The sequence below is a fragment of the Micropterus salmoides genome, unplaced genomic scaffold (genome assembly GCF_014851395.1).
Source record: "Micropterus salmoides isolate LMB-PRFRI ecotype aquatic unplaced genomic scaffold, ASM1485139v1 Ms_hic_scaffold_3, whole genome shotgun sequence".
NCBI classification, from domain to species: Eukaryota; Metazoa; Chordata; class Actinopteri; order Centrarchiformes; family Centrarchidae; genus Micropterus; species Micropterus salmoides.
In genome coordinates this window covers 7,650,789-7,677,808 of record NW_024042261.1, presented here as the reverse complement: position 1 = coordinate 7,677,808, position 27,020 = coordinate 7,650,789, and the positions used below count along the sequence as shown (strand labels likewise).

At 39.8% G+C, this 27,020-nt stretch overlaps 1 protein-coding gene and 1 long non-coding RNA gene across 2 annotated transcripts; both read left to right on the top strand.

Annotated features, from left to right (window-relative positions):
- Positions 1–7,495: 7,495 nt before the first annotated feature.
- Positions 7,496–9,874, top strand: LOC119882635. The gene is made up of 2 exons (XR_005440526.1): positions 7,496–7,568; positions 9,382–9,874. It is a non-coding gene; the product is annotated as an uncharacterized LOC119882635 (long non-coding RNA).
- A 2,158-nt stretch (positions 9,875–12,032) lies between these two features.
- LOC119882634 (POU domain class 2-associating factor 1) lies at positions 12,033–25,248 on the top strand. Its single transcript, XM_038692762.1, has 5 exons — positions 12,033–12,140; positions 17,046–17,173; positions 21,489–21,528; positions 21,658–21,938; positions 23,427–25,248. Exons 1-5 carry the CDS (start codon positions 12,125–12,127, stop codon positions 23,859–23,861), a joined length of 900 nt encoding a protein of 299 aa, XP_038548690.1. The 5' UTR covers positions 12,033–12,124; the 3' UTR covers positions 23,862–25,248.
- The last annotated feature ends 1,772 nt before the right edge of the window (positions 25,249–27,020 follow it).

The window sequence follows — 27,020 nt, the reverse complement described above, 5'->3', positions numbered from 1 at the left end:
TTCTCTAGGGACCATGACTGTTTGTACACGATCTCATAGCAATCCATCCAATAGGGTCCTGAGATGTATCTGTCCAAAGTGGTGGACTGCCCGACCAAATGGCATACAGACTGACATCACCATCCACAGTACTGTCATGGTTAGAAACATGATTGTAAAACTGAAGAAAAAATGGGTTTGAGAACAGGTTGACTGGTATTTACATTTGCATAAAATTTGTACTTGGTACTTAATCGAAGCTCCAAATATAGCAAGACCTGAGATGAGCAGTGTCTTCAGTGTATCTTCAGTGTCTACTCAAGAGAAAATGGAGGCCTCAAAGAGTGATGTGTATATGGAATGACTGGCTTGGAGGCACTGAGCTATGCTGGAACTGCAGTGTAACTGTCAACCCTATACTCTTTCCAACCATCTGAGAGAAGTGAGATAGTGGATGCCACCGTTTGCTGCGCTATTCGGGGCGGTCTTGCTGTGATGGGGGGTAGGGTTGCATCATTTGTGCATTCAACAAGCAATTCATTACCAAAGCTAAAACCTATTTTTGATTTTACAGTTTTTCACAATCGCTTAGGCTCATTTTTTTTAAACAGCCATTAACAAGTCCAATTGTCACAACTGTTTCATGAGACATCACAACTCTACTGCCTGTCTGCAAAAGGTAGTAACTCACCCAAAACATTTCATTCATGTTTCAAAACCTAGTTACTGTGTCAGTTTAATGGCCAAAGCCACCAAAAGGAACAGTTGTTTTGTCACCATGGCAATCAGCCCCAGAAATGACTGAAAAAGAAAGCTAATTAAGTTGAAATGTTTGCAAATCCTGAAACTCTTTGTTCCAGCCTGGAGTAATACATCTTTTTTTAACTGAATCTGGAGGAAATTGAGGTTGAAAGTAGTATTCATGTAAAAATACTCCATTACAAGACAAAGTCACTGACTTTTGGATTATTCTAATCTTATATTGTATCTATATGAAAAGTGCAATAAGATAACTTTTGTCATGAATTTATTTGACGCTATATAAATAATATTGAATTAATGTAGTAAAAAGTTCCCTCTGAAAGGCAGTGGAGTAGAAGCATAAAAGTATGATACATATTGTTACCATTTGATGCATTTGAAATTGTGTTCGAATAAATAAATGAATGGACTAAAGTGTTGAATAGAACAGAACCATTGTCGAGAATGAGAAAGTGTTCTAGATTAGATAAAAGCCACAAAAATCAGACTGCTTATCAAAGCCTGACCTGTAAAGCCTTTTACATTCATTTATAACATGTGACATTGACTATTGTAATGGGCCTCTGTTCATTATTCATTTATTATCTTCTTAATCTTCATGTAAAGCACTCTGAGGTGTTCCATGGGTATGAGAGGTATTACATTAATAGAGCTCTGCCTGAAGAAGCACTGTCCATAACATAAAGCCTTGATCCAGTGGAGCTGAACTGCGAAGCAGACAGGAGGATGGAAGTTTTAGCATCTAACAATAAAATCTGGGATAAAAGAAATCCTGCAGTTTTAAAGTATTTATTTCATTTGGGTATAAACTTTGGTTTTTAATCCATCTCCAAACTTCTTTTGGTTGGACGGTCGCAGTGGAGTATGGACTGTTTGATCACGTGAGGCCCATCAACCGCCATGAAATGATGTCTCCACTGGCTGCTACAACCAAACTTTCAGCTTCTCTTGCATCATCTTCTCATCAAGCTCGATTTAAGTGATGTGTGGTGTTTAGGAGCACACGGGTTGTGTCCAGCTCTCTGGCACCACCTAGTGTTGCATGTTCTTTTACAAGGTCTTTGTCTGCTTGATATGTAGTTATAAAAGTGTAAATGTAAATGCTCCGTACTTGTATAGCGCCTTTCTAGTCTTCTCGACCACTCAAAGCGCTTTTACACTACATCTGCATTCACCAGTCACACACATTCATACACTGAGCCTAAGTGCTCAAACGGAAACTAACATTCACACTCACTCATACACTGGCGGCCAGGGGCAAATCGGGGTTCAGTATCTTGCCCAAGGACACTTCGACACGCAACCAGGGAGAGTCAGGGATTGAACCGCCGACCTTCCGATTAACGGCCAACCCGCTCTACCTCCTGAGCCACAGCCACAGCTGGTACCACCAGGTGGCAGCATTGTACAAGAATGAAACACCTAAAGCTGGGGCGGGTCACTGAGTTTTTCCCTGAGTTGTTAGGGTGAATTGTTATAATTGTTGATATTCTTTCATTTATTCTTTTTCTGTATCGGCTTGCTTTAATTTCTCTGTAGTAACTTTTGCAGGACAACAACGAGCTGTTGCTGTCTATCCTTCTTTTGGTGTTCAAGATAGAAACTGTTAACCAGCTTATTATTAAATGGGTTTGCTTCTGCAAAAATTCCCGCTACACAATGAATTACACAAGTTATGACTATTTAGCCAAAGACATTTGATCATGTCTCACTGGGAACGTTGTGTGCCCCATTGTGCCTTTCAGTACTATGAAGTGCAGGATACACTGAGTGTGTGTGTGGAGTGTTAATTCACTTCCTACTGTAGAAACTGTACAAGCCCTCACTTGTGTAGAGGTGCAGGTAGTGTTCATTACATGAGTTTCTGTGTAGTCGGTGAAGACTTTCACTGAAGCTCACAGCAGTGCTTTAGAGTCACATGCGGTCATAAAGTAGATTCCTATTCTGTGACTGAGGAGAACCCACACAGTGTTGTGTTAGTGGATTCATTGTTAATAGGATTGTTCTCACTGTTATCACAAAATAATAGTACAAAAACAAAATGTTCTCTTTCTTTAGTTCTGAGATATTTGTTACTAATGCCGTTACACAATTTCTACTCTTTGAATATCTAACCTGGATACATTCTCTAAAAAAGAACTCCACGCAAGCAAGTAACATTTGTAGTTTCAGCACATGTGGAATGGAACTTTTGGGGAAATGGCCAACTCCTTTTATGTTAGTCAGTGTTTATGGTGTTAAGCACAATATCATTTGAGTCTTTTGGTAAGAGTGACTCATAGTTAAACGGTGGTGGTGTAACATTATTTTAACGGGTGTAAGTATTCTTTGGCACGCATGCATGCTGATTTGACAGATACACTTACAAAAAGTTGTGCTTAAAATAAATCATTCTTCATATTTTAACTGATTTAATAGTTACAACCGGATAGATTCCTTTTTGATCCACTACTCACCCTGCCTGATCTGACCTGCAAGTCACCTACTTTGTGTGTGGTAGTTTTCCCCCAGCTAGTTTTCCTCTTTAGTAATAAAATAGCAGGACAAGTCAGTGCTGTTTGAGGAAAACTTGTCTCCATGCATGTGTGTGGTTACTTGGACAGGCAGTTCGGAGGGAAGCTGATGTTTAACTAAGATAAACTGAAAAAGCACCTGGCACAGTTAACTATGTCCTTGCTTTGAAACTGAAAAGGGAAGTTCCATTACTTCCTGAATATGGCTGCCATACTGAGGGATGTCTTGGTGGCTTCAAGAGCTCATCAAATGGTCCAAGATGCAACATTTGTATTTCATTTAATTTACAAAATCTACATGCAGGGAGCCCTCGCTTTTCTTTGTATTAAATGTTTGAGCGGTATTTTTTGGCTGACACTGCAGGATGGCTGTCCTGACTCTGCACGACAGGCAGTTTGACAGAACTTGGTGATCCTGCTGCTGCACCCCCACACTGACACCAGCCTGTTCAGGTGGTTTGGACGCCTGGTAAAGACACTACAGAGTAAATATGCTCCAGTACGAGTACAAACCCTGAAATCAAGATTTACTCAAGTCAAAGTATGTACTGTAGGTATTTTCAGTAAAATATACTGCTATACTGCTGGTTGTTTTATATAATATGATTATTACTGATGAATGAATGTGTAATTAGCATTTTAGTGTAGTATAGTATAAATTATAACTATACTATATATCTTACACCGCATAAAGTAAAATCTTAACACCCTCCCCCTGAAATATGGTAAATTAATAGTATAAAATAACATCAAATGGAAAAGTTCAAGTACCGCAAAATTGTACTTGAGGACAGTACGTGAGTAAATGTATTTATTAGGGAGAATTATTAGCACATGGAGTGCATTTGTATTCTTTTTGTTCTTGTTTAGCTTATGAAAAAAAATCACTAGTTTGTCACTACAGTGAATGGATTCCATGTGTTTATTTGTTAAGAGGGTTTTTATTCCAGATGAGATAACTTTCCTATATTTGATTTGATCCTCTGTAACTGCATCTGCTCCTCGCAGAATCTACACTTTAGTGAATCATGTTTTGCTTATTGTTCTTCTGTTATTATTGTCATAATGCATATTAACTTACGACAGGGAACCAAACCATCAATGATTGAATTACTATATGTAAGTTATTTCTCTGGGCATGAGGTAAATTAAATTAAACTTTCCAGATGTGTTTCATATTTTTCTTTGAGCAGATAATAGTCTTTACATCACAGTAAGTGCTGTTTCCGTCTTAAAATGTTATGTAGTCAAGTGAACTTACGAACCTGCACCCTTAGACCGAGAGTGTGATGACAGAGTACTAACACTGGCTGCTGCACATACTTTCACCCCCCCCACTGTTTGACCATTCATTCAATGGGAGCAGCTGTGTAAGCACTTACAGCTTTTCCCTTAAAGTGTTTGTTTCGGGCCCTCTGAGCTCAAGTCCTCTGCACAGGTGAAGCCATCCAGCACTGTCCTCCCACCTTATGAACAGACATGCAACATACACATGTGTGTACTGTGTGTTCATGGTGGAGAGAGAGAGAGAGAGAGAGAGAGAGAGGTGAACGGTGAACGTGAAGCCAAAGCCCCCAGAGCAGATTTATTTGCTTTGCAGGTCGAGACGTGTTTCAGACCTTTTTAAGGCTTGGCATGTACACACAGGTCAAGATCAAGCAGTGCTGGAGCCTGGCACGCATACACACACACACCCACTGTATCTGCTATTACTACTATCTACCATCACATTCCTTCATTTGACTTTAGTGTTGGGACAGGGCTTTAATAGCAAATTTGCATGTAAATGCCATCACACACACACACACACACACACACACACACACACACACACACACACACACACACACACACATACCAGTGTGTGGTATGCCCAGCATGGCCTGTCAGGACTGTGAGAGGTCAGACAGTAAGGTCACGTCAGGTGAGGTCAATCAGTTGGCAGCAGGACAGTGAGGTTACTTCAGGTCTTCAGGTTAAAGCAGTTTGCAGCTCTGGAGATCATCAGGTCCGTAGCCAGGAAGATCTTCTGAGGTCACGAGTCCATGTCCAGCTGACTCACACATTCTCATAAAAAATAGAGAGGACTTGACCTCACAGTCCTCCACAATAGCTCAATCATTTTGCATTGGTTTCCAAACTTCTTTAAACTGGGGCACCCCTTTATAGAGCTTTTGATTTTGATGGCAACCACTATTTTCTATGAAACTTTCAGTATTTTTCAGTGTCTCATGTTTCTTTTTTTTCGTAAGCTACCCTGTTGTATGGTGCCAGGGGTATTGAAGGTATTTGAAATTGTAACATATATATGTATGTATGTGTGTGTGTGTGTGTGCGTGTGTATGTATGTGTGTGTATATATATATGTATATATGTTTATAGTTTTATTGCCTATTTCAGTGTGTTTGAAAACAGACATGTGGAATTGGAGTTACTGTAATTGCTGCCTCGGTTTTATGTGGTGAATCCAAAAATGTATAATTAAAAATGGAAATGAACAAATCTGCACCCTTAACTCATCCTTAAGGCCCCTCTTTTTGACAGCTGCTGGTTTTTGCTCAGTGTATTGGTCAAAGTTCATGGCATGGGCATTCAGACAAAAACCACTGTGCATTCCACACATACCTCACTGTGGTACAGACTTGACCTTTGACATCTGCCATCTCCCTTCTCTCAGCAGCAATAGTTTTTTGGCCACTTAGGGCCAATGGATCAGGGTGTAAACACTATGACATGTGATCACTTTATTATTAACATTTTCTGCACATTTCCACATCCAGCGGCCACGAAGCAACATTATCCTTTATTTGCTGTCGTGTTTGTAGTTTGACTTAGTTTACTGGTATTTGACCTCATTAAGTTTAGAGAGGTACAACACTGCTGTAGCTATATTATTCTATTATTCTGTGTAATTATCTTTGTCGGCATGATTTTGAATTTGGTTCTTGCCAAAAGTGGCAAGCCCTGAATGATGACGCCAATAGCTTAAAAGAAAATTCCACCTTTCCATATCACCTGTCTGTGCTGTGTTAATCGCCTGTTTGTCTACCAGCTGTGTCTGCATCGTCTCCTCCTGCCTCATTTATGATTCTTTTCTCATTTCAAGTACAACCTACCCTCCACATTTATACGTAAGTCGATGGATTTGCACCTGAATCATCATAGCTACTGCTGCCAATGTATGAGACCTTTCTTTAACACTAATGACATGTCAGCAGGACTTAGGGACCTCTAGAGGAATGTATGTGCACTGTGGTGTACTCTACAACAGGCCTCAGGCAGTTTCTCTTCTTGTGCATACACATACGATGACATCTGACTTGACATGTTTATTGACTGTATTAAGCTCTGCCTTTTGTCTTCTCTGAGTGGTCATTTTTAAAACAAGTCATTATATAATTAGCAATGGAATGTGAGCCTAAGGGGGAAAAATTGTGACACAACAGCTAGAAGGTTATTATTATAATAGTTAATCAAAATGTATGTACAGCTTACTGTAAAATCTAGACTGTGAGTGTGTGCTTTGAGACAACGGGGAGCAGATTTGCATGCTTGTGTGTATTTAGCTTTCATTTTTGGAGATTTGTCTTTGTTTTTAAACTTGTGTTCACAGATATGTTGATTTAGTCTTTTATAAAAAAGCTGAAGCATAAACACTGTTGTGAATAGCAGATGTGTTGAACATGAATTCACACACCCAAAGGGATGAGTCACCCACTTTTTATAGTCAGGTAGTTAGTATAACCTGTGTTAAGGATCCTCAGTGTCTTGTGGGCACCTGCAGCATGAGGCTCTGATAGGAGTGAGTCAGTAGTGAAGTGACTGATGGAGACAGCAGCCCATGTCCTTAAAGTGTACTGAAGGTGGCGGCTAAGATATGATCAGGGCTGAAACCCAGCCCACAGGCTAAACTGACTAATCAGACTGACAATGAGAAATAACTGTTGCCTTCATGGACAGATGGCTCCATCTTTCACTCACTTTTTTCAGCTTTCTCTCTTTCTTATTCCTCCCTCTCTCTCTCTCTCTGTCTCTTCACACCCTCTCTAAGGCTAGTTACACATAGTGCTGAAGCACATCCACACTTTGGTTATTTGAACGCCAATGTGCCTGAGCGAATGCCTCATCAGGAACAATCACAAGCATTGAGTTCTCCCCTCTTTTGAAAACCTCTTTGCATCAGCTATCTAGAAGCCACACTTTGCATCACTCACTGCGCACATTCAAAATCCAGCAGCACACAAAAGTCTAGTCACATTGTGGAGTTATGTACAAGTTGGAGCTGCCATGAAGCCTGGTATGAAGAATTAAGATGTAAGTTTTCTCTGCTCTGCATCTTTCATTGCTTAGAGACTTAGCAAGATGCTTAGGACAGCATGCGGCATGCGGCGTTAGGGATGTAGTGAAGGGAGTTACCCCAGGTAAGCCCCCTTTCATTTGTAGTCAAAAGGTAAAAATGTATTTAGTGCTTATACAAGCCTCCACGATTTAAATGTGTAGCAAATATCATCAAACAATTTTTTTGCACCTCTACTGGTAGCTGTTTGCTATTTTATCGTCATTGACTGTGGATGGCAATTTAAAGATAGAAAAGCGGGCCTCATTCCACCAAGGCTTGTTGAAACTGTTTGTCACTGACAAAGAAGGAGCTTTATTTTTTATTCCCACAAAACAAGACATCTAAATAAGCAGGGAAAAGTAAGGAAAGCATTCATTTCGGCAATGAAACATGCAGACGTGTCTGAGTTTCTGCTTGTGGTTTTTGCGCGTTGCTGGTCAGTGAACCCTGAAGTACATGCAGGTGTTTCCCTTCTGCACCACTACGTAGACCAACCCAGGCCAGTTTCGGCTCAACATTCGCCCAAGATTGAATTTAGTCTGCAGATTTTTGCAGCTGTTTGCTATGCTAATTTGAAGATGTTTTTTTTTCTTGAATGATGGATGAAGTGGAGAGATGCGCTGACAACAATTTTATAATCAACTTACTTGACACTCTTAAATGAGGCGTAAACATCCTGCAGAGCTTCTGTATGTGCTCAAAGAGAGGGAAATTGCTGCAGTTGCAACCTGTCACAGAGGTTGAACTAAACTTCAAACTGCTGTTTTTGTTTTGTTTGACTGACTTTGATCCCAGTAAGACATATTCAACCTAAAGCAGTTACATGTCACTGTTTGAACTGTACCCCCCCCCCCCCCCCCATTATCTGTCACTTAAAGCTTACTGGCTGCTCATAACAATCTGCAGGTTACATAGTTTAATCAGAATATAACATGTTGGTGATGGTCTAAGTGTATTTAAGAGGCTTTGTTTCCTCCCTCATAAAAAGCACAATGAAATGTTTTCTTGACCCACAGTTAGTCAAATTTAAAGGTGTCAGCTGTTACACTTCCATATCCCATTCTGGTTTACCCCTAATATTGAATTTTGTACTGAGTAATAAACACGTGATATCAATCTTGTCAATACATTTTTTATGCTGCTGTAAAAACTTTCATCTGCTAGTTGTCTTTCAAGTCTCGAAATGAGGAAGTTAACCACAATGAGATGACTGAGAGCACAACAATGGCCTGCTGTATCAGAACCATACTCGAGCTAAACACACTCTGTAGGATTTTTTTTTACTTTTAATTGGCACCGGCCTCAAACAGCATTCAAAACAGTGTGAGAGATTTAGGCAAACTGTCCCTTTCACATAGACATGTTGAGAAAGAATCTTACGCTTAAGTTAAACTTGTAAAAACTGCTGGCCTCTGCAAGCCATCAAACTTAAACAGTTGTACTGACTGCCCTGGAGTGTCTCGGAAAACTCTTTATGATAATTTTAACATGAATCTTCAAACTGAGGACGTACTCAAATGACAAGTCCGATTGTGATGTTATTCTATTAAAACAACCAGAATACATTTATAGATAATATCTTTTGATTTTAATTTTTACTTCACCTTCCTGCATCAGAAAAGATTATATAATATATAATATAATATATAGTATAATGTTCTATTTAAGGATTCTAGATTGAAAGTGCTTTGCATGCCGTTGCTGTGTGTGTAGATTTGTTACCACAGTTGTTCTGAGACATTAACACAACTGCAGCAAATGTATTAGCCTGTGCTCTGCATTTTACAGGATGGCACCACCAGGTTGCATTTGTGCAGAAACATCTCAGATTGCTTTTTGACTCACTGTTTTTCCTGGGAAAGGAATTATCATCTGCTGCGTGGGGGGAGGGATGGAGGAGGATCGACTGCACGGATGTTTGAGGGTCACACATCAACAGGGATCATACATCAACTACAACAGAAACTTGATGATGTTTTTGCTGCACAAACAAAGTTAAAGCTTTCATTGGGGAAAGGTAGTAAAAACTGGATTTAGCCCGTCTGTCCTGGGGGTGTGGTAAAAAAATGTCAGGGGGGCAGGTTGTGACAAAATGCACTTGTTTTATCCATGTGGTTTTATGTGTGTCCACATGAACACACATAGTTGTTTTTACCTCTTTACCTTTCATGTGCTGTGGCCTGGAGGAGATTTTTTTCTATTGTTTAAATGCACAGACTGTATGTAGGTTTAAATGCAATTACAATGAACCTGAAGCGCTTGAATAAAACACTACCCCACATTTGTTTTCATTAAATGTGAGTTTATTTTATCTCCTTTCAGCCATCCAATCTAAAATTTACAGCAAACGGTCAGCAAACTCGTATCCCAACTTCACGTGAACTTCACTTTACTATGAACTTTTCTCATTTCATACTACTGTATTTTGTCCTAAAAAAAAATCCTGTCACCTTTTTCATTTCATATTACTCTGGTTTGGTCGCAGTGGCCATGTGAATGCTAGTTGACTCCCCTGTCCTTTTCTAAAGTACAATCAGTGAAGCCTCATTTTGTAAACACAACTTTGTCATTGGTGGTGCAAAAGTTTCAACAGGGCAAGTAAAAAGCATGTATCTTGTTTTACAGAGTATTTTAGCCGTGATCGAGAGTGAAACCAACTGTGGTTTAATGCACAAGGACCACTGACAAAATACCTGCAATGGGTACAATTTCAGCACAGACTGTGACGCTGTGTATGAGCTCCAGCTTGGTAACCACTGTAATGGAGCCAGTGTGTCTACGTACATGTGTTTCCCCTTACCTGAAACTCACCCTGAACAGTTATCTCTGCTATGCCTAGACGTAACCAAACTTCAGCGCCAAGCCCAGAACGGGCTTAGCGGGTAGTTAAGGTGAACACCATATCAACATGTTGACTTGCTTCTATTTTTCCAGCTGAGATATTTTGCTTAATTAAAGCCTGTTGTTTCTTATCAACATTTTCTGATAATGCAGCACTGCATGCTGGATTAATTCTCTACTCACATGTCTAAACAGGTCAGTGTTGGCAAACCCTCTTGTTTATGGCAGCCAGACAGATCCAGCTGTATCACTTCCATATTGGCTCCTAAAAATTTAGGATTCATTTCATCTGAACAAGCCCCAACTTACATTTTCATTCCTCACAGGAGTATCAGGTCATCTGATTGGAGTCTTTGACATTACATGTGGCTACACATTAGCAACCTTTTGAACTACTTTAAATGGCTCTGAAGCCGACTTTTATTCATTTGTGTCTTAGATTTTCTGTTGTGAGTCTGAGCATTTATTGTACTAATAGGCTACCTTGTGACATTTATGGCATCATGACAGCTGTGACTTGAGATCGTATTGAATTTGGTGATAATATATTGATGCTGCACCTTTCACAAGCAGACACTTTTCAAGAGGAACATATTACTAGCTTAGGTTAAAAAAGATCTTTAGAATTTAGAAATTTCGGGAGACAGTTAGCCCTAACATGAAGACTGGAAAAAGGGGGAAACAGCTGGCCTAGCTCCGCCAAAAGCGAAAACTGTTTCTTGACAAACAAGAGTTTATCCATCCACTCAGCACTTCTGTGCAGCATGTCTGACTATGTCGTAGGTTGCCAGCTAAGGTCCTGATACCAAACCTGGCATCTTTGCTGTGACAAGACTTCAGGAAGTCACTGCACATGGCTGTTGTTTAGGAAATTGTTCTTGCATGTAACTCCCTCTAAAATGTTGTTTTACATTTCCAAATGGGAGCTAATTGATAGTGATCTTCTCATCCATCCATCCATCCATCCATCCATCCAGGGTAACGCGGGGACTGCAGCCAATCCCAGCTGGCATCGGGTGAGAGGCTGGGTACACCCCGGAGACGTCGCCAGTTCATCGCAGTGGACACAGACACAAACAACCACTCACACTAGAAAGCAAGCAGTATTTCCCAAAATGGATTCCTTTAAATTTGAAACAAAATCATTATTAATTATGTTTTAAAGTAAATGAAGATTGAAGTATGTTTAATTGTACCAGCTTTTATTCTGTAGTTGAAAGCGCTGAAGAAAACTTAGACACAAAGTCTTATGTCTTCTCTCATACAAATTGGTAGGTGACTTGGTTTGAGAAGGAAGGCTGGGAAGGAAGTCTATGATAAACATACAAAAACATGATTTATATGGTGGTATTTTAATTGAGTTTATAGATTGTCTATGTGATAGATTTGTCTGTTATGCATTTGAATGCATTCAGCCCATTCTCCTTAATGTACTTGTCATCTTCAATTCTGTTTCATTTTAGAGGCCTTTTTGTTTCCCTTTTAAATAAGTTTTATTTCTCATAGTTATGATTCAACTTAAATAGTATCAACACTGAAACTACATGCATGAGGGAGATTTGTGGTTAGTGAAGCTGTGACATCCCAAGGGGGATTGTTAGCCATCTTCAGGCTGTTATAAAGAGCGTCAGTCACCCCGCCACTTTGATTTTCTTCTGTTTAGTTATATGATATAATCCAGATAAGCAGTATGCACTGGGAGAAATGTAAGTACAACACACTTTTGCTCTTTCATTTACATGATTCACTGTAACTGTAAACTCCTCATTTCGCAGATTGTCCTATACTATTGTATAACTAATGACTTGAAAAATAATTTTGAATCTGCTTCTATTTTTTTGACGACTGTAAAAAAGCAGCAGAAGGTTTTTAAAATAGTTAGTAGGGGTTTCACCGTTTTGCACATTATATTTCTTAGAGGAAGCAAACACAATAATATGAACATAATATCATGTTCAATATAGTGCACCCCAGAATGACACACAACCTTTTTGAAGCGTAAATGTTCCTTTTTTTGGCATGTCCTTTCAGAATAATAATTCGATGAATATTGTGACAGAGACAATTTGATTTGGCTGAACTTGTTTGAATTTCCACGGTTGCATTTTGGGGCCAATCGTAATTAACTGTCATAATTAATTTGACTGTTTGCTAATCACAAATGTAAAGCCCAAGTTAATGGGCTGTAGTTGTGCTAACTCCCCTCCATAACGTACAACATGTCATTTAGAAAACTGACATAGAGGGTAAAGTCAGGAGTTTGGACATTTTTGAGAAACTTTGAATAGAAGGAAAGAACAGTTCATGACAGCTTGTCCCGTTGTGAACTGTGTCAGGACGAGTGTTGAAGCTGTTGTGTTGGACTCTTTTGGAAAGAGGATGTTGGTCATTTGGAAGTTGGCTGTGTGTTGCTATTGGGTTGTAATCTTGATATGCAAAATGGTTGCATGCCTCCGCCGCAGTAAATACAGCACAGCTGTGGAGCTTCCTCTTTTTTGTTGGTTGAGTCCGTGTGCATTTGCCATGGATTGTTTGTCTGTCTGTGTGTGTTCATGTGTGATTGTTTAAAGCAGAAACAGATGAAGGACAACAACATCTTCTGTTTATTTAAGTTTCAGTTCACATGCCCCTACTGTAGCATTTATTTTAAGTTTATATTAGATTATAATATGTTTTTTTAATCCAAATTTTTTCAGTAGTGGCAGTAAATCTTTGCAAACCAACTTATTTAGACAAGAGGAAAAAATCCAAACTTATCTTACATCTCCAATAAAACAAAAAAATCTTTTGCGTTTTTCTTGACCCCAGGCTCTATACAAATGTGGTACCAGGATGAACAAAATTTAGAGTTTCTTGTCAACAGCTTCACTTAACTATTCAATTTAAATGATGAATTACAAAGTATGTAACTGAACTCATTCAAAGGCAACATGAGTACTCTGTGCTATTGCTGTTGTAAATCACTTGCTGTGATAGGCACCCCACCCCTGTTTGCAGCATACTGATCGTGTCTTTTTCAGGGAATATTTTCAAATATTTTGTTGGCTGTGTGACCTCTCCTGCAACGCTAGAGTTGAACAATAGTATAGCAGTTCTACAGTTAGTCACTATTTGATCTGAACCATGATGTGAAATCCTTTCTGCACACTGTCCAATTCCATTAAACTGAGTAGGAGGATTTTCTTGTAAACTTAGAAATGTTTTATTTACCAGACAGATTTTGAGTAGATTTTTGCGATTGTGCAATAATGGCTTAGCAACTGTTACTAGCCTTTAGCCTTTCCATGACCAAAAACATGTACAAAAGCTTACAATGAATAGATCGAAGTGTGTTTATATGTTTGAGCGTTATATTTTATTCCCCCACTGAGTGAGAAGAGGGATGCTACGATATCAGGGGTTAGGCTAACTGTGAGCTCATAGAATTTAGGGATGTTTTCTATCATACTTTTAATCCTATGATTAACTTGCTCTGCGCTGCGATAGAAGAAAAATGTTGTTTCCTAATTCCCTGTCTTCTACACGGATGATCACCTGGTGAGGATGCTGACTTTTTCCCTGGCACCTGTTAGCTTTAGCTTTAGCCTCAGTCTTTTAACAAAAAAACATGCACGTGGCCTTCAGGGAAAAAGTCAGCTGGAGAAAGTTTCAGTCAAGTAATGGGACTACCGTTAACTTAATTATAGCAACATAGATAAAATCCTCTAGTCATAGGCATCATTCTGGCCACTCATGCCTGCTTTTGTCTACCTCAATCTGACCCATTGTATTTTAAGGTGCGTGGAATTTTGAGCAGTAAATCTGCCACCATAATGCATATGTGGTACAAGAAAAGAGGCGCAGAAACATTAACAAAGGGGGGCAGGGCTTAGCAAACTGTCAATTGTGTTTCCAGTCCCTGTTTCTGTTAAGCATCATGGATCTGTCTGTGCATGTCAGTGTTTTAGCTGGTAGCTAGTGTTTGTCAAGAACGCCCAAACCAAGACCAAGTCAAGACCATGACCAGAGTTTATCGAGACCGAGACAAGACCAAGACCATTGCATGGTACGCAATAAAATGTGGAACAAGATCATAGGTACTTCTCAAATTGATCTGAAAGATCCACATTCCCATTAAAACACCAACATACAAACACTAAGAGCTGAAATCAACGTAAGCATTGTAGGAAGGGGTGACAGTCATTAATTAGGGTTATTGGTTGCATTTGAATATGTTCCAATCAAAGTTAGGATGTTAACAAATCAGACAATGCAAAAGCTATTTATTGATATTCCCAAAGTTATGGTCTTGACTGGTCTTGAAATAAAATCCTGAGTCCTCAATGTCCAAGACCGAGTACAAATGCAGTCGAATTCGAGACGAGACCAAGACCATCAAAAACTGGTCTTAAGACCAGTTTTGAGTACTACAACACTAGTGCATGGCACATTGTCATACTGTTGTTTGTCTGGAGAGGGCTTTTTATATTGTCTAACTCACAGAGCAGATCAATCAGCTGCTGATACGAATCTAGAGCAGATGCTGTCAGGACACCCTCAGCCTAACAAGATAGGTTAAGTAGAGGGCAGTAACAGCAGTCTAGACCACAGATCTCCCTCCCATGTTACTTAGAGTGTTAGGAACAACGGTCCTGGGATAAGAGGAGAAAGTTGCAGGCTGGTAACTGGAAGGAAATTCTGAGCAGGAAAGAGGTTTAAGTGAGAGAATACATTTTAATGCAGAATGTATTTCTGTAATTTATTCAGGAAATGTTTGCTAATGGAAAAAAATGAGACATTGCTAAAAAGATATGTGGCACTTTTCAGTTCTAAGATGCAAGTTGCATGTTTTCAGTCCAAACTCCTTTCAGGAATGTTGTGCCTTCCCAACTGGCAAAAACAAATCTTAAAAAAAAGATAAAACTTGACACTGCCTGTTTTGTGTTGAGGTAAACTTTGCATGTTCTCAGCCAAACAGTTTTATACTGAAATCAAACCAAAACTGTTTTTGGATCTTGGCCATACACTACTACCAATATTTTCTACAAATATGTTGAGGTTCAGGGAAAGAGCCAGCCGCGCTGACTATGCATTTAGCATTTATTTGGGCTTTCTCAAGCAGTCAGGTAGTTATCGTGTACTACTCAATGGCTGCTTGTTAAGCTGTCGCTCCATTTGTCAGTTAGCGAAACCAAGCCCTGCTAGCCAAATGCCAACCAAAGCTAAATTGCGGGGTGGTGGACGAGACTGTTGAACTTGAGTCCTGCAAACGTTGCAATAGCTGAAACACAATGTGGCACAATGTCATGTGTCATAAAACCACCATATAGCCTGTGTGAACAGGCCTTTTTTAAATTTGTTCCAGCTTAACTGTACCAGGACAGGCTTACTGCTAGCTTAACTGTATGCTACCACCACCCCCGAAATCCTTCTCCAGCAGTCACACTTTGCATCAAGGGAAGCTCTTCCACCAAAAGAGAAATCTCCAGGATTGATGCTTGTCAGTTCCTGTTGGTGAATATGTAAGGAAATTGACAAGAGTTTAAAAAAGATGTTAATTGTGATAATTTATTTATTATTGTGTCATTTAATCATTTTGATTTGAAATAATATAATATTCGAAATAAACACATGAATAGGTATTTCCCACCAGGGATCTCACCAAACACCAGGGCACATTTAGATTTGCCAGAATGACAAACTGGTAGTCTAACTTTGGGCTGGGGTCTAAGAAGACATGGGTTCACTTATGAAAAAGATTGTTGATTGAATTTATCATATCAGTGAGTCTTCTGAAATTAAAGGATTCAACCAGGACGTCTAGAAGGTGAGATCCTCTGCAGCACCATAGTTTGAAGCGTACAGCCACTGACCAAGTGGCCATCTCTGTCCACCCGGGAGAAAGGCAATGTTGTTGTGCAGAGATCTGAAGTTGGTGAATTGCTGTGAGGAAAAAAAGAATTACTCTGACTTTGTAACCTCGTGACTGAATGCCCTGTCTGCAGTTGCACATGGACAGTACTGTTGCTCTGAGTACATTCAAAAGAGGCCCTCTCAGGCAGTTCAGATTTCTCCTCATGCTTATACTTGCATTGTGCACATTTGGACTGTTTGGGCTGCAGTCTCTGTCAGCATTGCACTGAAACTTTCACCTTTATTTATTAAAGAGGGAATGTCAATGGGACACTCTTTTTCAGGAACGCCCTGACCACATTCAAGCTGGGCAGCTCCACCTGAGCTCCACTGGAGCTGCTGGGGTTAAGAGCACCTCAGAGGTGGTAGAGAGGGGAACCACACAGTTTTATTCTGCCGGTCAGGTTCCAGTCACAAGCTCGCTTCTCTAACCTTTCAGCCGCCATTGCACCTATTTGTCAGTGAAAGTACAGAAAATCTTGATGATGGTGTTATTGTCTGGAAAAGACAATAAACTCTTACTTCTGATGCATGCCCTGGTTCACAATTCAACAGCAGCCACAGTGGGCACCACCATGGACATTAAATTGTAACCAACTAACACATACATATCTACATAAAACTTTATACCTTAGACCTCAAGACAGCCTAGGGAAATGAGGTCATGTGTATCCATCTCTCTCTGTCTCTCTCTGTCTCTCGGTTTCCGGCCTTTCTAGCGCCACCGTCAGCACTGGCCAGGTCCAGACCGTACCAAGGTGTTCGAGTCAGAGATCCAGTCAAAGAGCTGCTAAGGAGAAAAAGAAGTCTGGAGCCGCACAGTGCCAAGACAACGCCCTCTACTGTGGTGATGACAACATGACACATGACACAACATAATGCATATTTTATACAAAACAAGTTGTTGCAATTAATTCTGGGAATACATACGTTAGCCCTCCACCCTTTCCAAAGAATATGACTTTATAATGGCCTTGCAAACACTGAAACAACATTCTGCCCTCTATTGTTCCTCCAGCCGATCACATAATCATTAGTCATTAAACAAATAAGAAGCCCTGGATTTACTGTAGCAGCAGTTACACTATGGAGCAGTGATTGCTCAGGATTATGTGCAGTCGGGCTAACATTTCAAATGTGTGCTTCATGAGATTTTCAAATACTGAAAACATGCACAAGGTTTGAGTCTGTGAAATGAAAGAATAATTTAAAGTACAGCAAAGGAGCAGAGTTACTTTTAAATGTGTTGGTCTGAAAAACAAAACCACAAGCCTTTCTTGTCAGGGCTCTGACATTGACAGCTAAGCTTTTAAATGAACTTAAGTTCAGGAACTTTTTTAGCGGTGTTGTCCTGGAGTAGTTTCCATCGCACACACATATAGCCAGTTCTCTCTTTGATGTACTGCCGAACAATGTCTGAATAACAAATTGCATTTCTAAATAACAATTTCTTTATTGCATTCTGATGATTTATCACTATTAATCTCCAGGTTGACGTTCTTCACTCATCAGAACTGTCATGTAGATGAAGTCAATGCTGCTTTCTGCAGCAGGGAGACCACAGCAGACAAGAAATGGTTCTGTGGGGACATTTTTCAACACATTGTAGACAGCGTTTTAAAGAGCTCAAAGAAAGGGCCCCTGTGGGGCCATCAGGATGTAAGCAGTCAAGACCCAGGGCCTATCCCAGAGTGAAGGGGGATTTTGTCCTTATATAATCCAGGTGTTTTTCCATGACAGTTACAGCCATTCCCTTAATGGCTCCAGGGCTGGGCACACAGCCCTATGCAAAATAACTTGCAGCCTTGCCAAAGAGCCCTCCCACTTGCTATTTATTACACCAGCAGACCAGGAAAAGATAGACACAACGCATTCATACAGGCCCACACAAACACTCACACACACGCCCCCATAAAAGAGAGAGAAAAACATCAAGCATCACTTGATACTAACTGTAGTGTTCTGTTATCTTCTAGTAGGTTACAAAATATAATATAATACTCATCTTTCATTGTTAGAGCATCTCTGCAGAACATGAAAAAAACTCCCTCACATCAGATATCATTAAAGGGTTTAACCCTTTAAGAATGTATTTTTTTTTGTGTACTTTTGACCACTGAGGGTCCTCGGGGGCCTCTCTAGGTGTAAATCCCCAGGTTTTTAAATCAAGCCAAGGTAGTTAATCACTATAATACTGTGTTCACTTTCATTCTGCCATGTCAACACAAGGAATAGCTTGACATTTAGAAAACAATTAGAAAAACAGTCAATACATTGCACTGCTATTACTGTAAGTATAATACTATTATGTATAGCTGTTAAAGGGTCAGTTCAGACAAATTATTAAAAAACACATTTCCTACCAACCTCTAGTGGTACCATGTAGGTAGTTTAGATTTTATTGGCCTTGGTTTATTAGCCCTGCTGCTAATCTACCTTACGCTGAGCCTGACATGAGAGGCAGCATGCTGACATGATGTACCAGGGATTTGGGTTGAAACAGAGCACTTTGGTTTGAGAGTCTTGTATCTGACACAGTGCCTTGTTAGTGCAACACTCCCAGTCAGCACCTACTATAACACAGTTGGTATTATGTTTATTGATGTTATTAAATCTGAGCATAGCGGCAGGAAAAATAGCTCATTCACTAACTTATTTTCAAGGAACAGCTTCTGAACATGTACCCAGCAGCAACAATAACAACCCCCCCTCCCCGCCCCAGAGTTCTTTAACCTTCCAAACTTGTTAATGTCTTTGGTCAAAATGACAGAGCTGTAACTCTCCACCTGCTGTCAAAGCTGTAACACTAACCAGCTCCTCGGTACCTCTGTGGCCTTCTTAATCAACTGACAGCACATGCCCTGCTGCCTCTGAACATGCCCTGCTGGCTGACTGCAGGGAGCAGGATGCCATCTTCACTGTTGCTCGTGTCACGCAGTGCCCTAAAACTGACACCAGCTGTCAAGACTGTCACTGCGCTGCCGCCTTTCTCATTCCTTCTTTCTCACTACAGACTCTGCTGCTTATATAAATGCACCCTTATAGGAACAAATTCATTTCTTCATACGTGCATACAGATGTCTTTGAAGATATATGCATGTGGTTGTGCACGATGAACAGTGGTGGAATGTAACAAAGTACATTTAATGTACTCAAGTACAAATTTGAGGTACTCATACTTTATTCATTTATTCGTTTATTTGTTTATTTGGATCGCCATCAGCTGCCACATGAGTGGGAGCAACTCTTCCTGGGGTCCACATACAACAAAAATGCATAAAATACAACAAACATAACATATAACATACAAATGTGTGACATGATGCAGTACTATCAACTACTAAGTAGTATATAAAGTATCTCAAATTGGCTCTACATTGACAAACTACGGCATTAAATGCTCCTGCACGCATTTGTTAGTGATAAATCTGAAAATAGAATTTACCATAATAGGTATTTTTACTTTTGATACTTTAAGTACATTTAGCTGATATTACGTCTGTACTTTTACTTAAGTAAGAATTTTAGCAGATACTGTGAGAATCTTTCTTTACTCTGAATTTAAACAAATCAAATTATTTTCTACATTTAGTCCAATGAATGATGGCTCCAAAGGAACACAAGTGGATGACAAGCGACCTTGGACAGAATATGTAAATTAGAAGATAGATTAAAATGTTAATGTTTTTATTGTTACTTTGGAGACAGCTATTGGTAAAATAATCTCACCATTAGAAGCTGTTCTGAAAATGTTGATTGTATCATACAGTCTTCCTCACCCGATATATGCCTGGAAGATGCTCAGCCATTTTAATGCATCTTAAGCAGCCGCTGGACTCAATTAAAGGTCACTCCCAACACCTGGATTACATTATACTGGACATAACAAATATGGATATGTGATATCAATACTCAACAACAAGACTCACATGCCCATATGTATGTTAAAAGAGTGTATGGTCGTAATCCCTTGTCCCCCATAGCAGTTCCAGTGTAAATGATGGGTAACTTAATCCACAGTCATTTGTTTAGCAAAACCTCCTATGAGTCAGATTTAGACTGATTCAGTCAAAGCAAACCAAAGTTACAGTGTTTTCAGTTCAAACACAAAGAGGGATGTTTGCACTACAAACTCTGTAACTTTCCCTCTTTATATGAATAACTCATGACTGCTGAAGTATTGTATTAGTTTCATCTGAGAGTACATTAACCTTGGAACAAGCTTTTATCCCCATCCATTACACTGAAATTACCTTAAGAACTAATCTCTTCGCTGCCGGCACTGAAGAAAGAGAAACAAAATTACAGTGACCGATTCCACTTTCACTGTAAATGTGGTTTGAGTTCTGTATTATGATTGACTTAAAACAATGTTCTGAGAATTGTTAATAGTCTTCCTAATCTAATCCACCCTCTGTGGGCTCCACCCTCTGTCTCTGAACAACCTCTGCTGGTGTAAGACAAGTGTGTCCGTTGTGCCTCCAGGGAATACGATATCCGTTTAGTCGCAACATTCCAGCGCAGTTCGGTGTATGGATGACATTTGCATTTGCATTTCCTTGTTGAGATGCGACGTCTACTTACAGATATGTTTTCAAGAATAGTTCTTTTCAATGGGAAACACAAATGTATGCAGTATAGCAGTGAATAACCAACCTTTTAGACAGTTCTAACCAGCTCCGTTCCAACAGAAGACAGAGTGACAAGCTTTAACTTGTGTTTGTGTATTTAGCCTGGCTTTTACAAAGTGCCCAAGTTTTCATCTACTTGAATTATGAAACAGATACATTCATCTCAAATTTCATATGTGTAAAATGTTTTGCCCTCCTCACAAAATTCAACTTTTGTTACACATGAACCAATTAGGGAAGCTAATTCTAAAGACAAACTCCTCAGCACCATACCTGTGTGTGAATACACTAACACATTTTGAGTTGTATCCCTAACACACACACACACACACACACACACACAGATTATAATCTCAACTCTGCTGCTGCTCCTACCTGGTCTCGATGAGTACAAGTGTAAATACTTAATATTTATATGTAAACATCACAGTGTGACAAGTTCTGCAGCAGCAACATGTGTTTGTGGTTCCACTACAAATTATTGACCTGCTCAACCCACTTTTTTAATTGTTGTAATTTTTTTTTTTTAAGGATGTGGTCGCACACAACAACCAGTCATCATTCACACAAGGTACATTATCACTCCTTACAGCTGTGTTGAGCGTTACCAGACCCATTTACCAAATTGATTCCTGTAAGTAAAGCATATGTCTCTGCCTGTCTTTGAAGTCTCACGCTCAACCTTCTCTTTGGAATTCAGGCATCTTTGGCTCTGATGCTGCTGAGCCGTCGACTATAGTCAGTGATGGAGGGCTGCAGAGTGCAGGGTGGAAAGCTGCACCCCTTGCCACCAGCGCTGGCAGCCTGCAGCCTGCTGTAACGCCCTGGCCTTCGTCTGACTACAACCTGCAGGGCGGTTCGGCTCAGACTCTGGCCTACTCAGCGACCCCCACCCTCACTGCTGATGTGTACATGCAGACTCTGTGTCCCAGCTACACCATGCTGACCTATACACACACGCCGCTGCTCACTAACTTTGGGGTGAGTATGAGACAACTCTGTGTGTGAACAAAAATATGCTTAATGTTTTACCACACAGGGCAACTTGCCCTGAGTTAAGTCTCCCAGATAGACCTTTATGCCAGTTTGCATACAATTTCCACCTTGGCAGATCCCAACCTAACCTTAAAGTCATACTCCTGTTTAGTATCACCCCCAGTTATCTGAAAAAGGTTATTACCACCAAAATATGACGCTTATATTTGTAGCTTGCTCAGTGGTGGCCAACCAACAAATCTAGCTTATCACAATAAGAGGTAGTACATATGGCCATATTTTTGGCAAAAATAGTGAGCAGAAAGACTGTTTAGTTTAACCATGTACACCCTGCAGTGTGTTGGTCCACGTGCACCTGCAGCTCATTTTGTGATTAATTATTATTAATTATTAAAAACATTATCTAGATATTCTTAATATTCTTTTTATTACTCAAAATTGGAATAATATACAAATCCATTTAAAAAAAATTCCTCGTATGTAGAGTAAAATTACACACCTGAAAATATGGATTTTTATGTTTTTTATGTCATGTTATGCTATGTATTTAAGCTCAATAGTTGAAAATTAACAATAAAAAACATATTTTAGAAACAAATAGAGGAAAAACACTCACAGTGTCATTGATAACTGTAGTTACATGTATGCGGAAACCCAGTAGCATATTGTTATCCTCATCTAACCTCATGTTGGATCATCTCAGTTTTAACATGTCAACATCCAACATGTAACAGATTACATAGTTGTAGTTCAAACTGATTTCTTTACAGTATTTGAGTATAATACTTATTATTTCATGTAAAGCAGTCAAAAGTTGCAATTTAATGTTGTAATATGCACGTTTGCATTGCTATTAATGTTCATATATTTGTTAAATGTCTGTTTTATTATAATATAAAACTATTCATCTCAGCTTTGAAAAATTTGAATAGATAAGCTAGCTTGTTACAGAAATAAAACCTACATTTTAATCAGAATTTTAATTAATAAAACATACACCTGTTAATAATACTTTACTGTACAAACTATTATTTTTTTTATCTTGACTGACCTCCTAGAATAAACGTTTTCACAGATATGTCTGAAGCATTTAGCACATGGCCATCACAGTTGGCCATCTTGGATTGCTGTGGTCATCAAGCAATAAATATTTAGAAAACAAGAGAGTAACCACTGTTACAATGTTGCTTTCAATCAACTGACACTGTCCTCAAATGACTTGGAGAACATAAACATGATATAGTAACCCAAAATGAAGTTATAATAACTGTCCACAAATGTGAACACCATGCATGAAAGGGTTAAAAGGAACTTAAAAACCGATTTTACACATCAAAGTCTTGGGGAAGAAAAAAGTTGTATAAAGCGTTTTGTCTCCAGAGAGAGCTGTGTGACGTCTGATTAATTGCTTCAAGTGATGTCACTGGAGTCAGCACTACAAGCAGTTTGTAACAAAAACATCTATTGTTTCAGAGCATACCTGTAGCCCCAGCACCAGGCTCCCTCCCTCAGATGGAGATCCCAGACTCAGGGTTGACCTACCTTCCCTGGGCCCAGCCCCTCACTACCATATCTACCATGCCCAACCCGGGGGTCCAGTTTGCCCCCAGCTCTGCAGCCCTGCCCGGGTCACCTCTGGTCCACATGCCCTTGTCTATGTCTTTGACCACCATGATCCCTCAGCTGGAAGCTCAGGGTGTCGATTCTCAGCCGCAGATACTGGACCACCCGCAGAGCTCAGACCACCAGCTTGACCCTGAACCACAAGGTGAGCCTTTGGATGAAGATCCAGGGGTGGAGTCGGAATCTCAGAGCCTACTGGATAAGCTTCTGGAGGATCAAAAGGATGATGACCAAGAGGAGGACAAAGACTCATACAGCAGCTCCCTATTCCTTCCTAATGTCTGAAAATATGAGTGTTCCTCTGTCCGTAGAGAGCAGTGTGTTTTGTAGTTGTTTCTCAGGGGCCATCATTACAGAATTATTTGTGTTTATAACAACTTGGGTCTTAATTTTGTAGCTCTGTATTCTTTGTAGCCATAATTTCTATTGATTATGATAGCACTGTTCTGACCAAAAGAATTGCTGAGATTGATACCAGATTAACAACTTTTATTAATTACAAATATGTTTAGTAATATGCAACGCTTAATCACAATAAACAACAGCAAACTGAATCCTGAGAGCTGGTCTTGCATAAGGAACATGTTTCAAAATCTAGTTTTGATGCCTTTAATATTTCAGTTGATATTGCTTCAAGATTGCGTTGTTCATATATGTTCAACAAGATTGTTTCTAATCAAATCAAACTGTAAACTGATATACAGCAGGGTAGGTTATTATGGAGCAGTAATACTGCTATCTACTCACAACTGCATTATAGTGTATTACATTTATTAAAAGTTTATATGCTTCTTCTAAATGCTAAATGGGGGAGTTAAAGTGAAGTGCTACGAGAACCTGTCTAATTGTCTTTGTCTTGTTTCATTGCCATGTTCCCAGGTATTTAATAATTAGTACACTGGTACAGTGCATTCAGACCAAAAGTGAAGCGAGAGTTTGAGGCCCCGCGATTACATACAAAGTCAATGCAAAGAAGCGGAGAGACGCGATTTCCTGTTGGTGGTGAGGAGGCATTCCTGTGAGTTGAAAATTTTCAGCCTATCGGCTTTAGAGCGCAGGCAGAATGGAAAATGCTTTGACAACTACGCCGTTTACCCGCGGGAGGAGCTCAGAGTTAACTGCTTTTACTAAATTAACTTTTTACTTTCATTTTTGGGATTAAACGTAGATCTCTCTTCACTCGCGCTTTTCAGTTCCACTTTTCCACTGTTGAGGTTAGCGTCAGTGGGCAGCCTCAGGACGTTGGTTGGAGAAAAGAAAGTGAGGAAGTTGAACTAGCATGTGAGTTCAGAAAATATGTCTAACTTTATTCCAGCTTTCGTTGTACTTACTGTGAACAAGTTAGCATAGATTCGAACTCCATTCAGAAAACTAACATTTTAAAAGTTGTTGTCCTGCTGACTTGCTGACAGACCAGAAGCATGAATTCAGATGTCTAACAAGTGTTTGGTCTGAATGCACAGTTATTATAACCAATAAGAATGATAACCAAAACTAGAAAAATAAGACCTAAAATGAACTTTGTTATTAGTTAACCTGTTATTTTACCTTCTACTATTATTGTTTTGTGGTTGTTTTTTTTAAATATGCATGTGAGATGTAGCAAAGGGAAAAGTAACCTTTTTTGAACCTTGAACCTTTTTTAAAATTGTTTATAAATGAATGTGTAAGATATTAATGTGTTTCTCGATACACTCGTGTCAGCAGATGCTTCCTTTTTGCAGCAAAAACATTTGTCACTGAAAAACAGGAAAAAGACGTTACTGTCCCAGTCTGTAGGAGATATACAGTGGGTACGGAAAGTATTCAGACCCCTTTAAATTTTTCACTCTTTTTTTCATTGCAGCCATTTTCCAAAAATCAAAAAAGTTCATTTTATTTCTCAGTAATGTACACTCAGCACCCCATCTTGACAGAAAAAAACAGAAATGTAGAAATTTTTGCAAATTTATTAAAAAGAAAAACTGAAATATCACATGGTCATAAGTATTCAGACCCTTTGCTCAGTATTTAGTAGAAGCACCCTTTTGATCTAATACAGCCATGAGTCGTTTTGGGAAAGATGCAACAAGTTTTTCACATCTGGATTTGGGTATCCTCTGCCATTCCTCCTTGCAGATCCTCTCCAGTTCTGTCAGGTTGGATGGTAAACGTTGGTGGACAGCCATTTTCAGGTCTCTCCAGAGATGCTCAATTGGGTTTAAGTCAGGGCTCTGGCTGGACCATTCAAGAACAGCCACGGAGTTGTTGTGAAGCCACTCCTTCGTTATTTTAGCGGTGTGCTTAGGGTCATTGTCTTGTTGGAAGGTAAACCTTCGGCCCAGTCTGAGGTCCAGAGCACTCTGGAAAAGGTTTTCGTCCAGGATATCCCTGTACTTGGCCGCATTCATCTTTCCTTCGATTGCAACCGGTCGTCCTGTCCCTGCAGCTGAAAAACCCCCCCACAGCATGATGCTGCCACCACCATGCTTCACTGTTGAGACTGTATTGGACAGGTGATGAGCAGTGCCTGGTTTTCTCCACACATACCGCTTAGAATTAAGGCCAAAAAGTTCTATCTTGGTCTCATCAGACCAGAGGATCTTATTTATCACCATCTTGGAGTCCTTCAGGTGTTTTTTAGCAAACTCCATGCGGGCTTTCATGTGTCTTGCACTGAGGAGAGGCTTCCGTCGGGCCACTCTGCCATAAAGCCCCGACTGGTGGATTGCTGCAGTGATGGTTGACTTACTACAACTTTCTCCCATCTCCCGACTGCATCTCTGGAGCTCAGCCACAGTGACCTTTGGGTTCTTCTTTACCTCTCTCACCAAGGCTCTTCTCCCCCGATAGCTCAGTTTGGCCGGACGGCCAGCTCTAGGAAGGGTTCTGGTCGTCCCAAACGTCTTCCATTTGAGGATTATGGAGGCCACTGTGCTCTTAGAAACCTTAAGTGCAGCAGAAATTTTTTTGTAACCTTGGCCAGATCTGTGCCTTGCCACAATTCTGTCTCTGAGCTCTTCAGGCAGTTCCTTTGACCTCATGATTCTCATTTGCTCTGACATGCACTGTGAGCTGTAAGGTCTTATATAGACAGGTGTGTGGCTTTCCTAATCAAGTCCAATCAGTATAATCAAACACAGCTGGACTCAAATGAAGGTGTAGAACCATCTCAAGGATGATCAGAAGAAATAGACAGCACCTGAGTTAAATATGAGTGTCACGGCAAAGGGTCTGAATACTTATGACCATGTGCTATTTCAGTTTTTCTTTTTTAATAAATTTGCAAAAATTTCTACATTTCTGTTTTTTTCTGTCAAGATGGGGTGCTGAGTGTACATTACTGAGAAATAAAATGAACTTTTTTGATTTTTGGAAAATGGCAGCAATGAAACAAAGAGTGAAAAATTTAAAGGGGTCTGAATACTTTCCGTACCCACTGTATCAGAGACATATTTCCTGGAA

Coding starts and splice junctions, on each gene's coding strand:
- LOC119882634 (XM_038692762.1), top strand. Junction 21,529..21,657: donor CCAGTCATCATTCACACAAG/GTACATTATCAC, acceptor TTTGGAATTCAG/GCATCTTTGGCTCTGATGCT. Junction 21,939..23,426: donor CGCTGCTCACTAACTTTGGG/GTGAGTATGAGA, acceptor CTATTGTTTCAG/AGCATACCTGTAGCCCCAGC.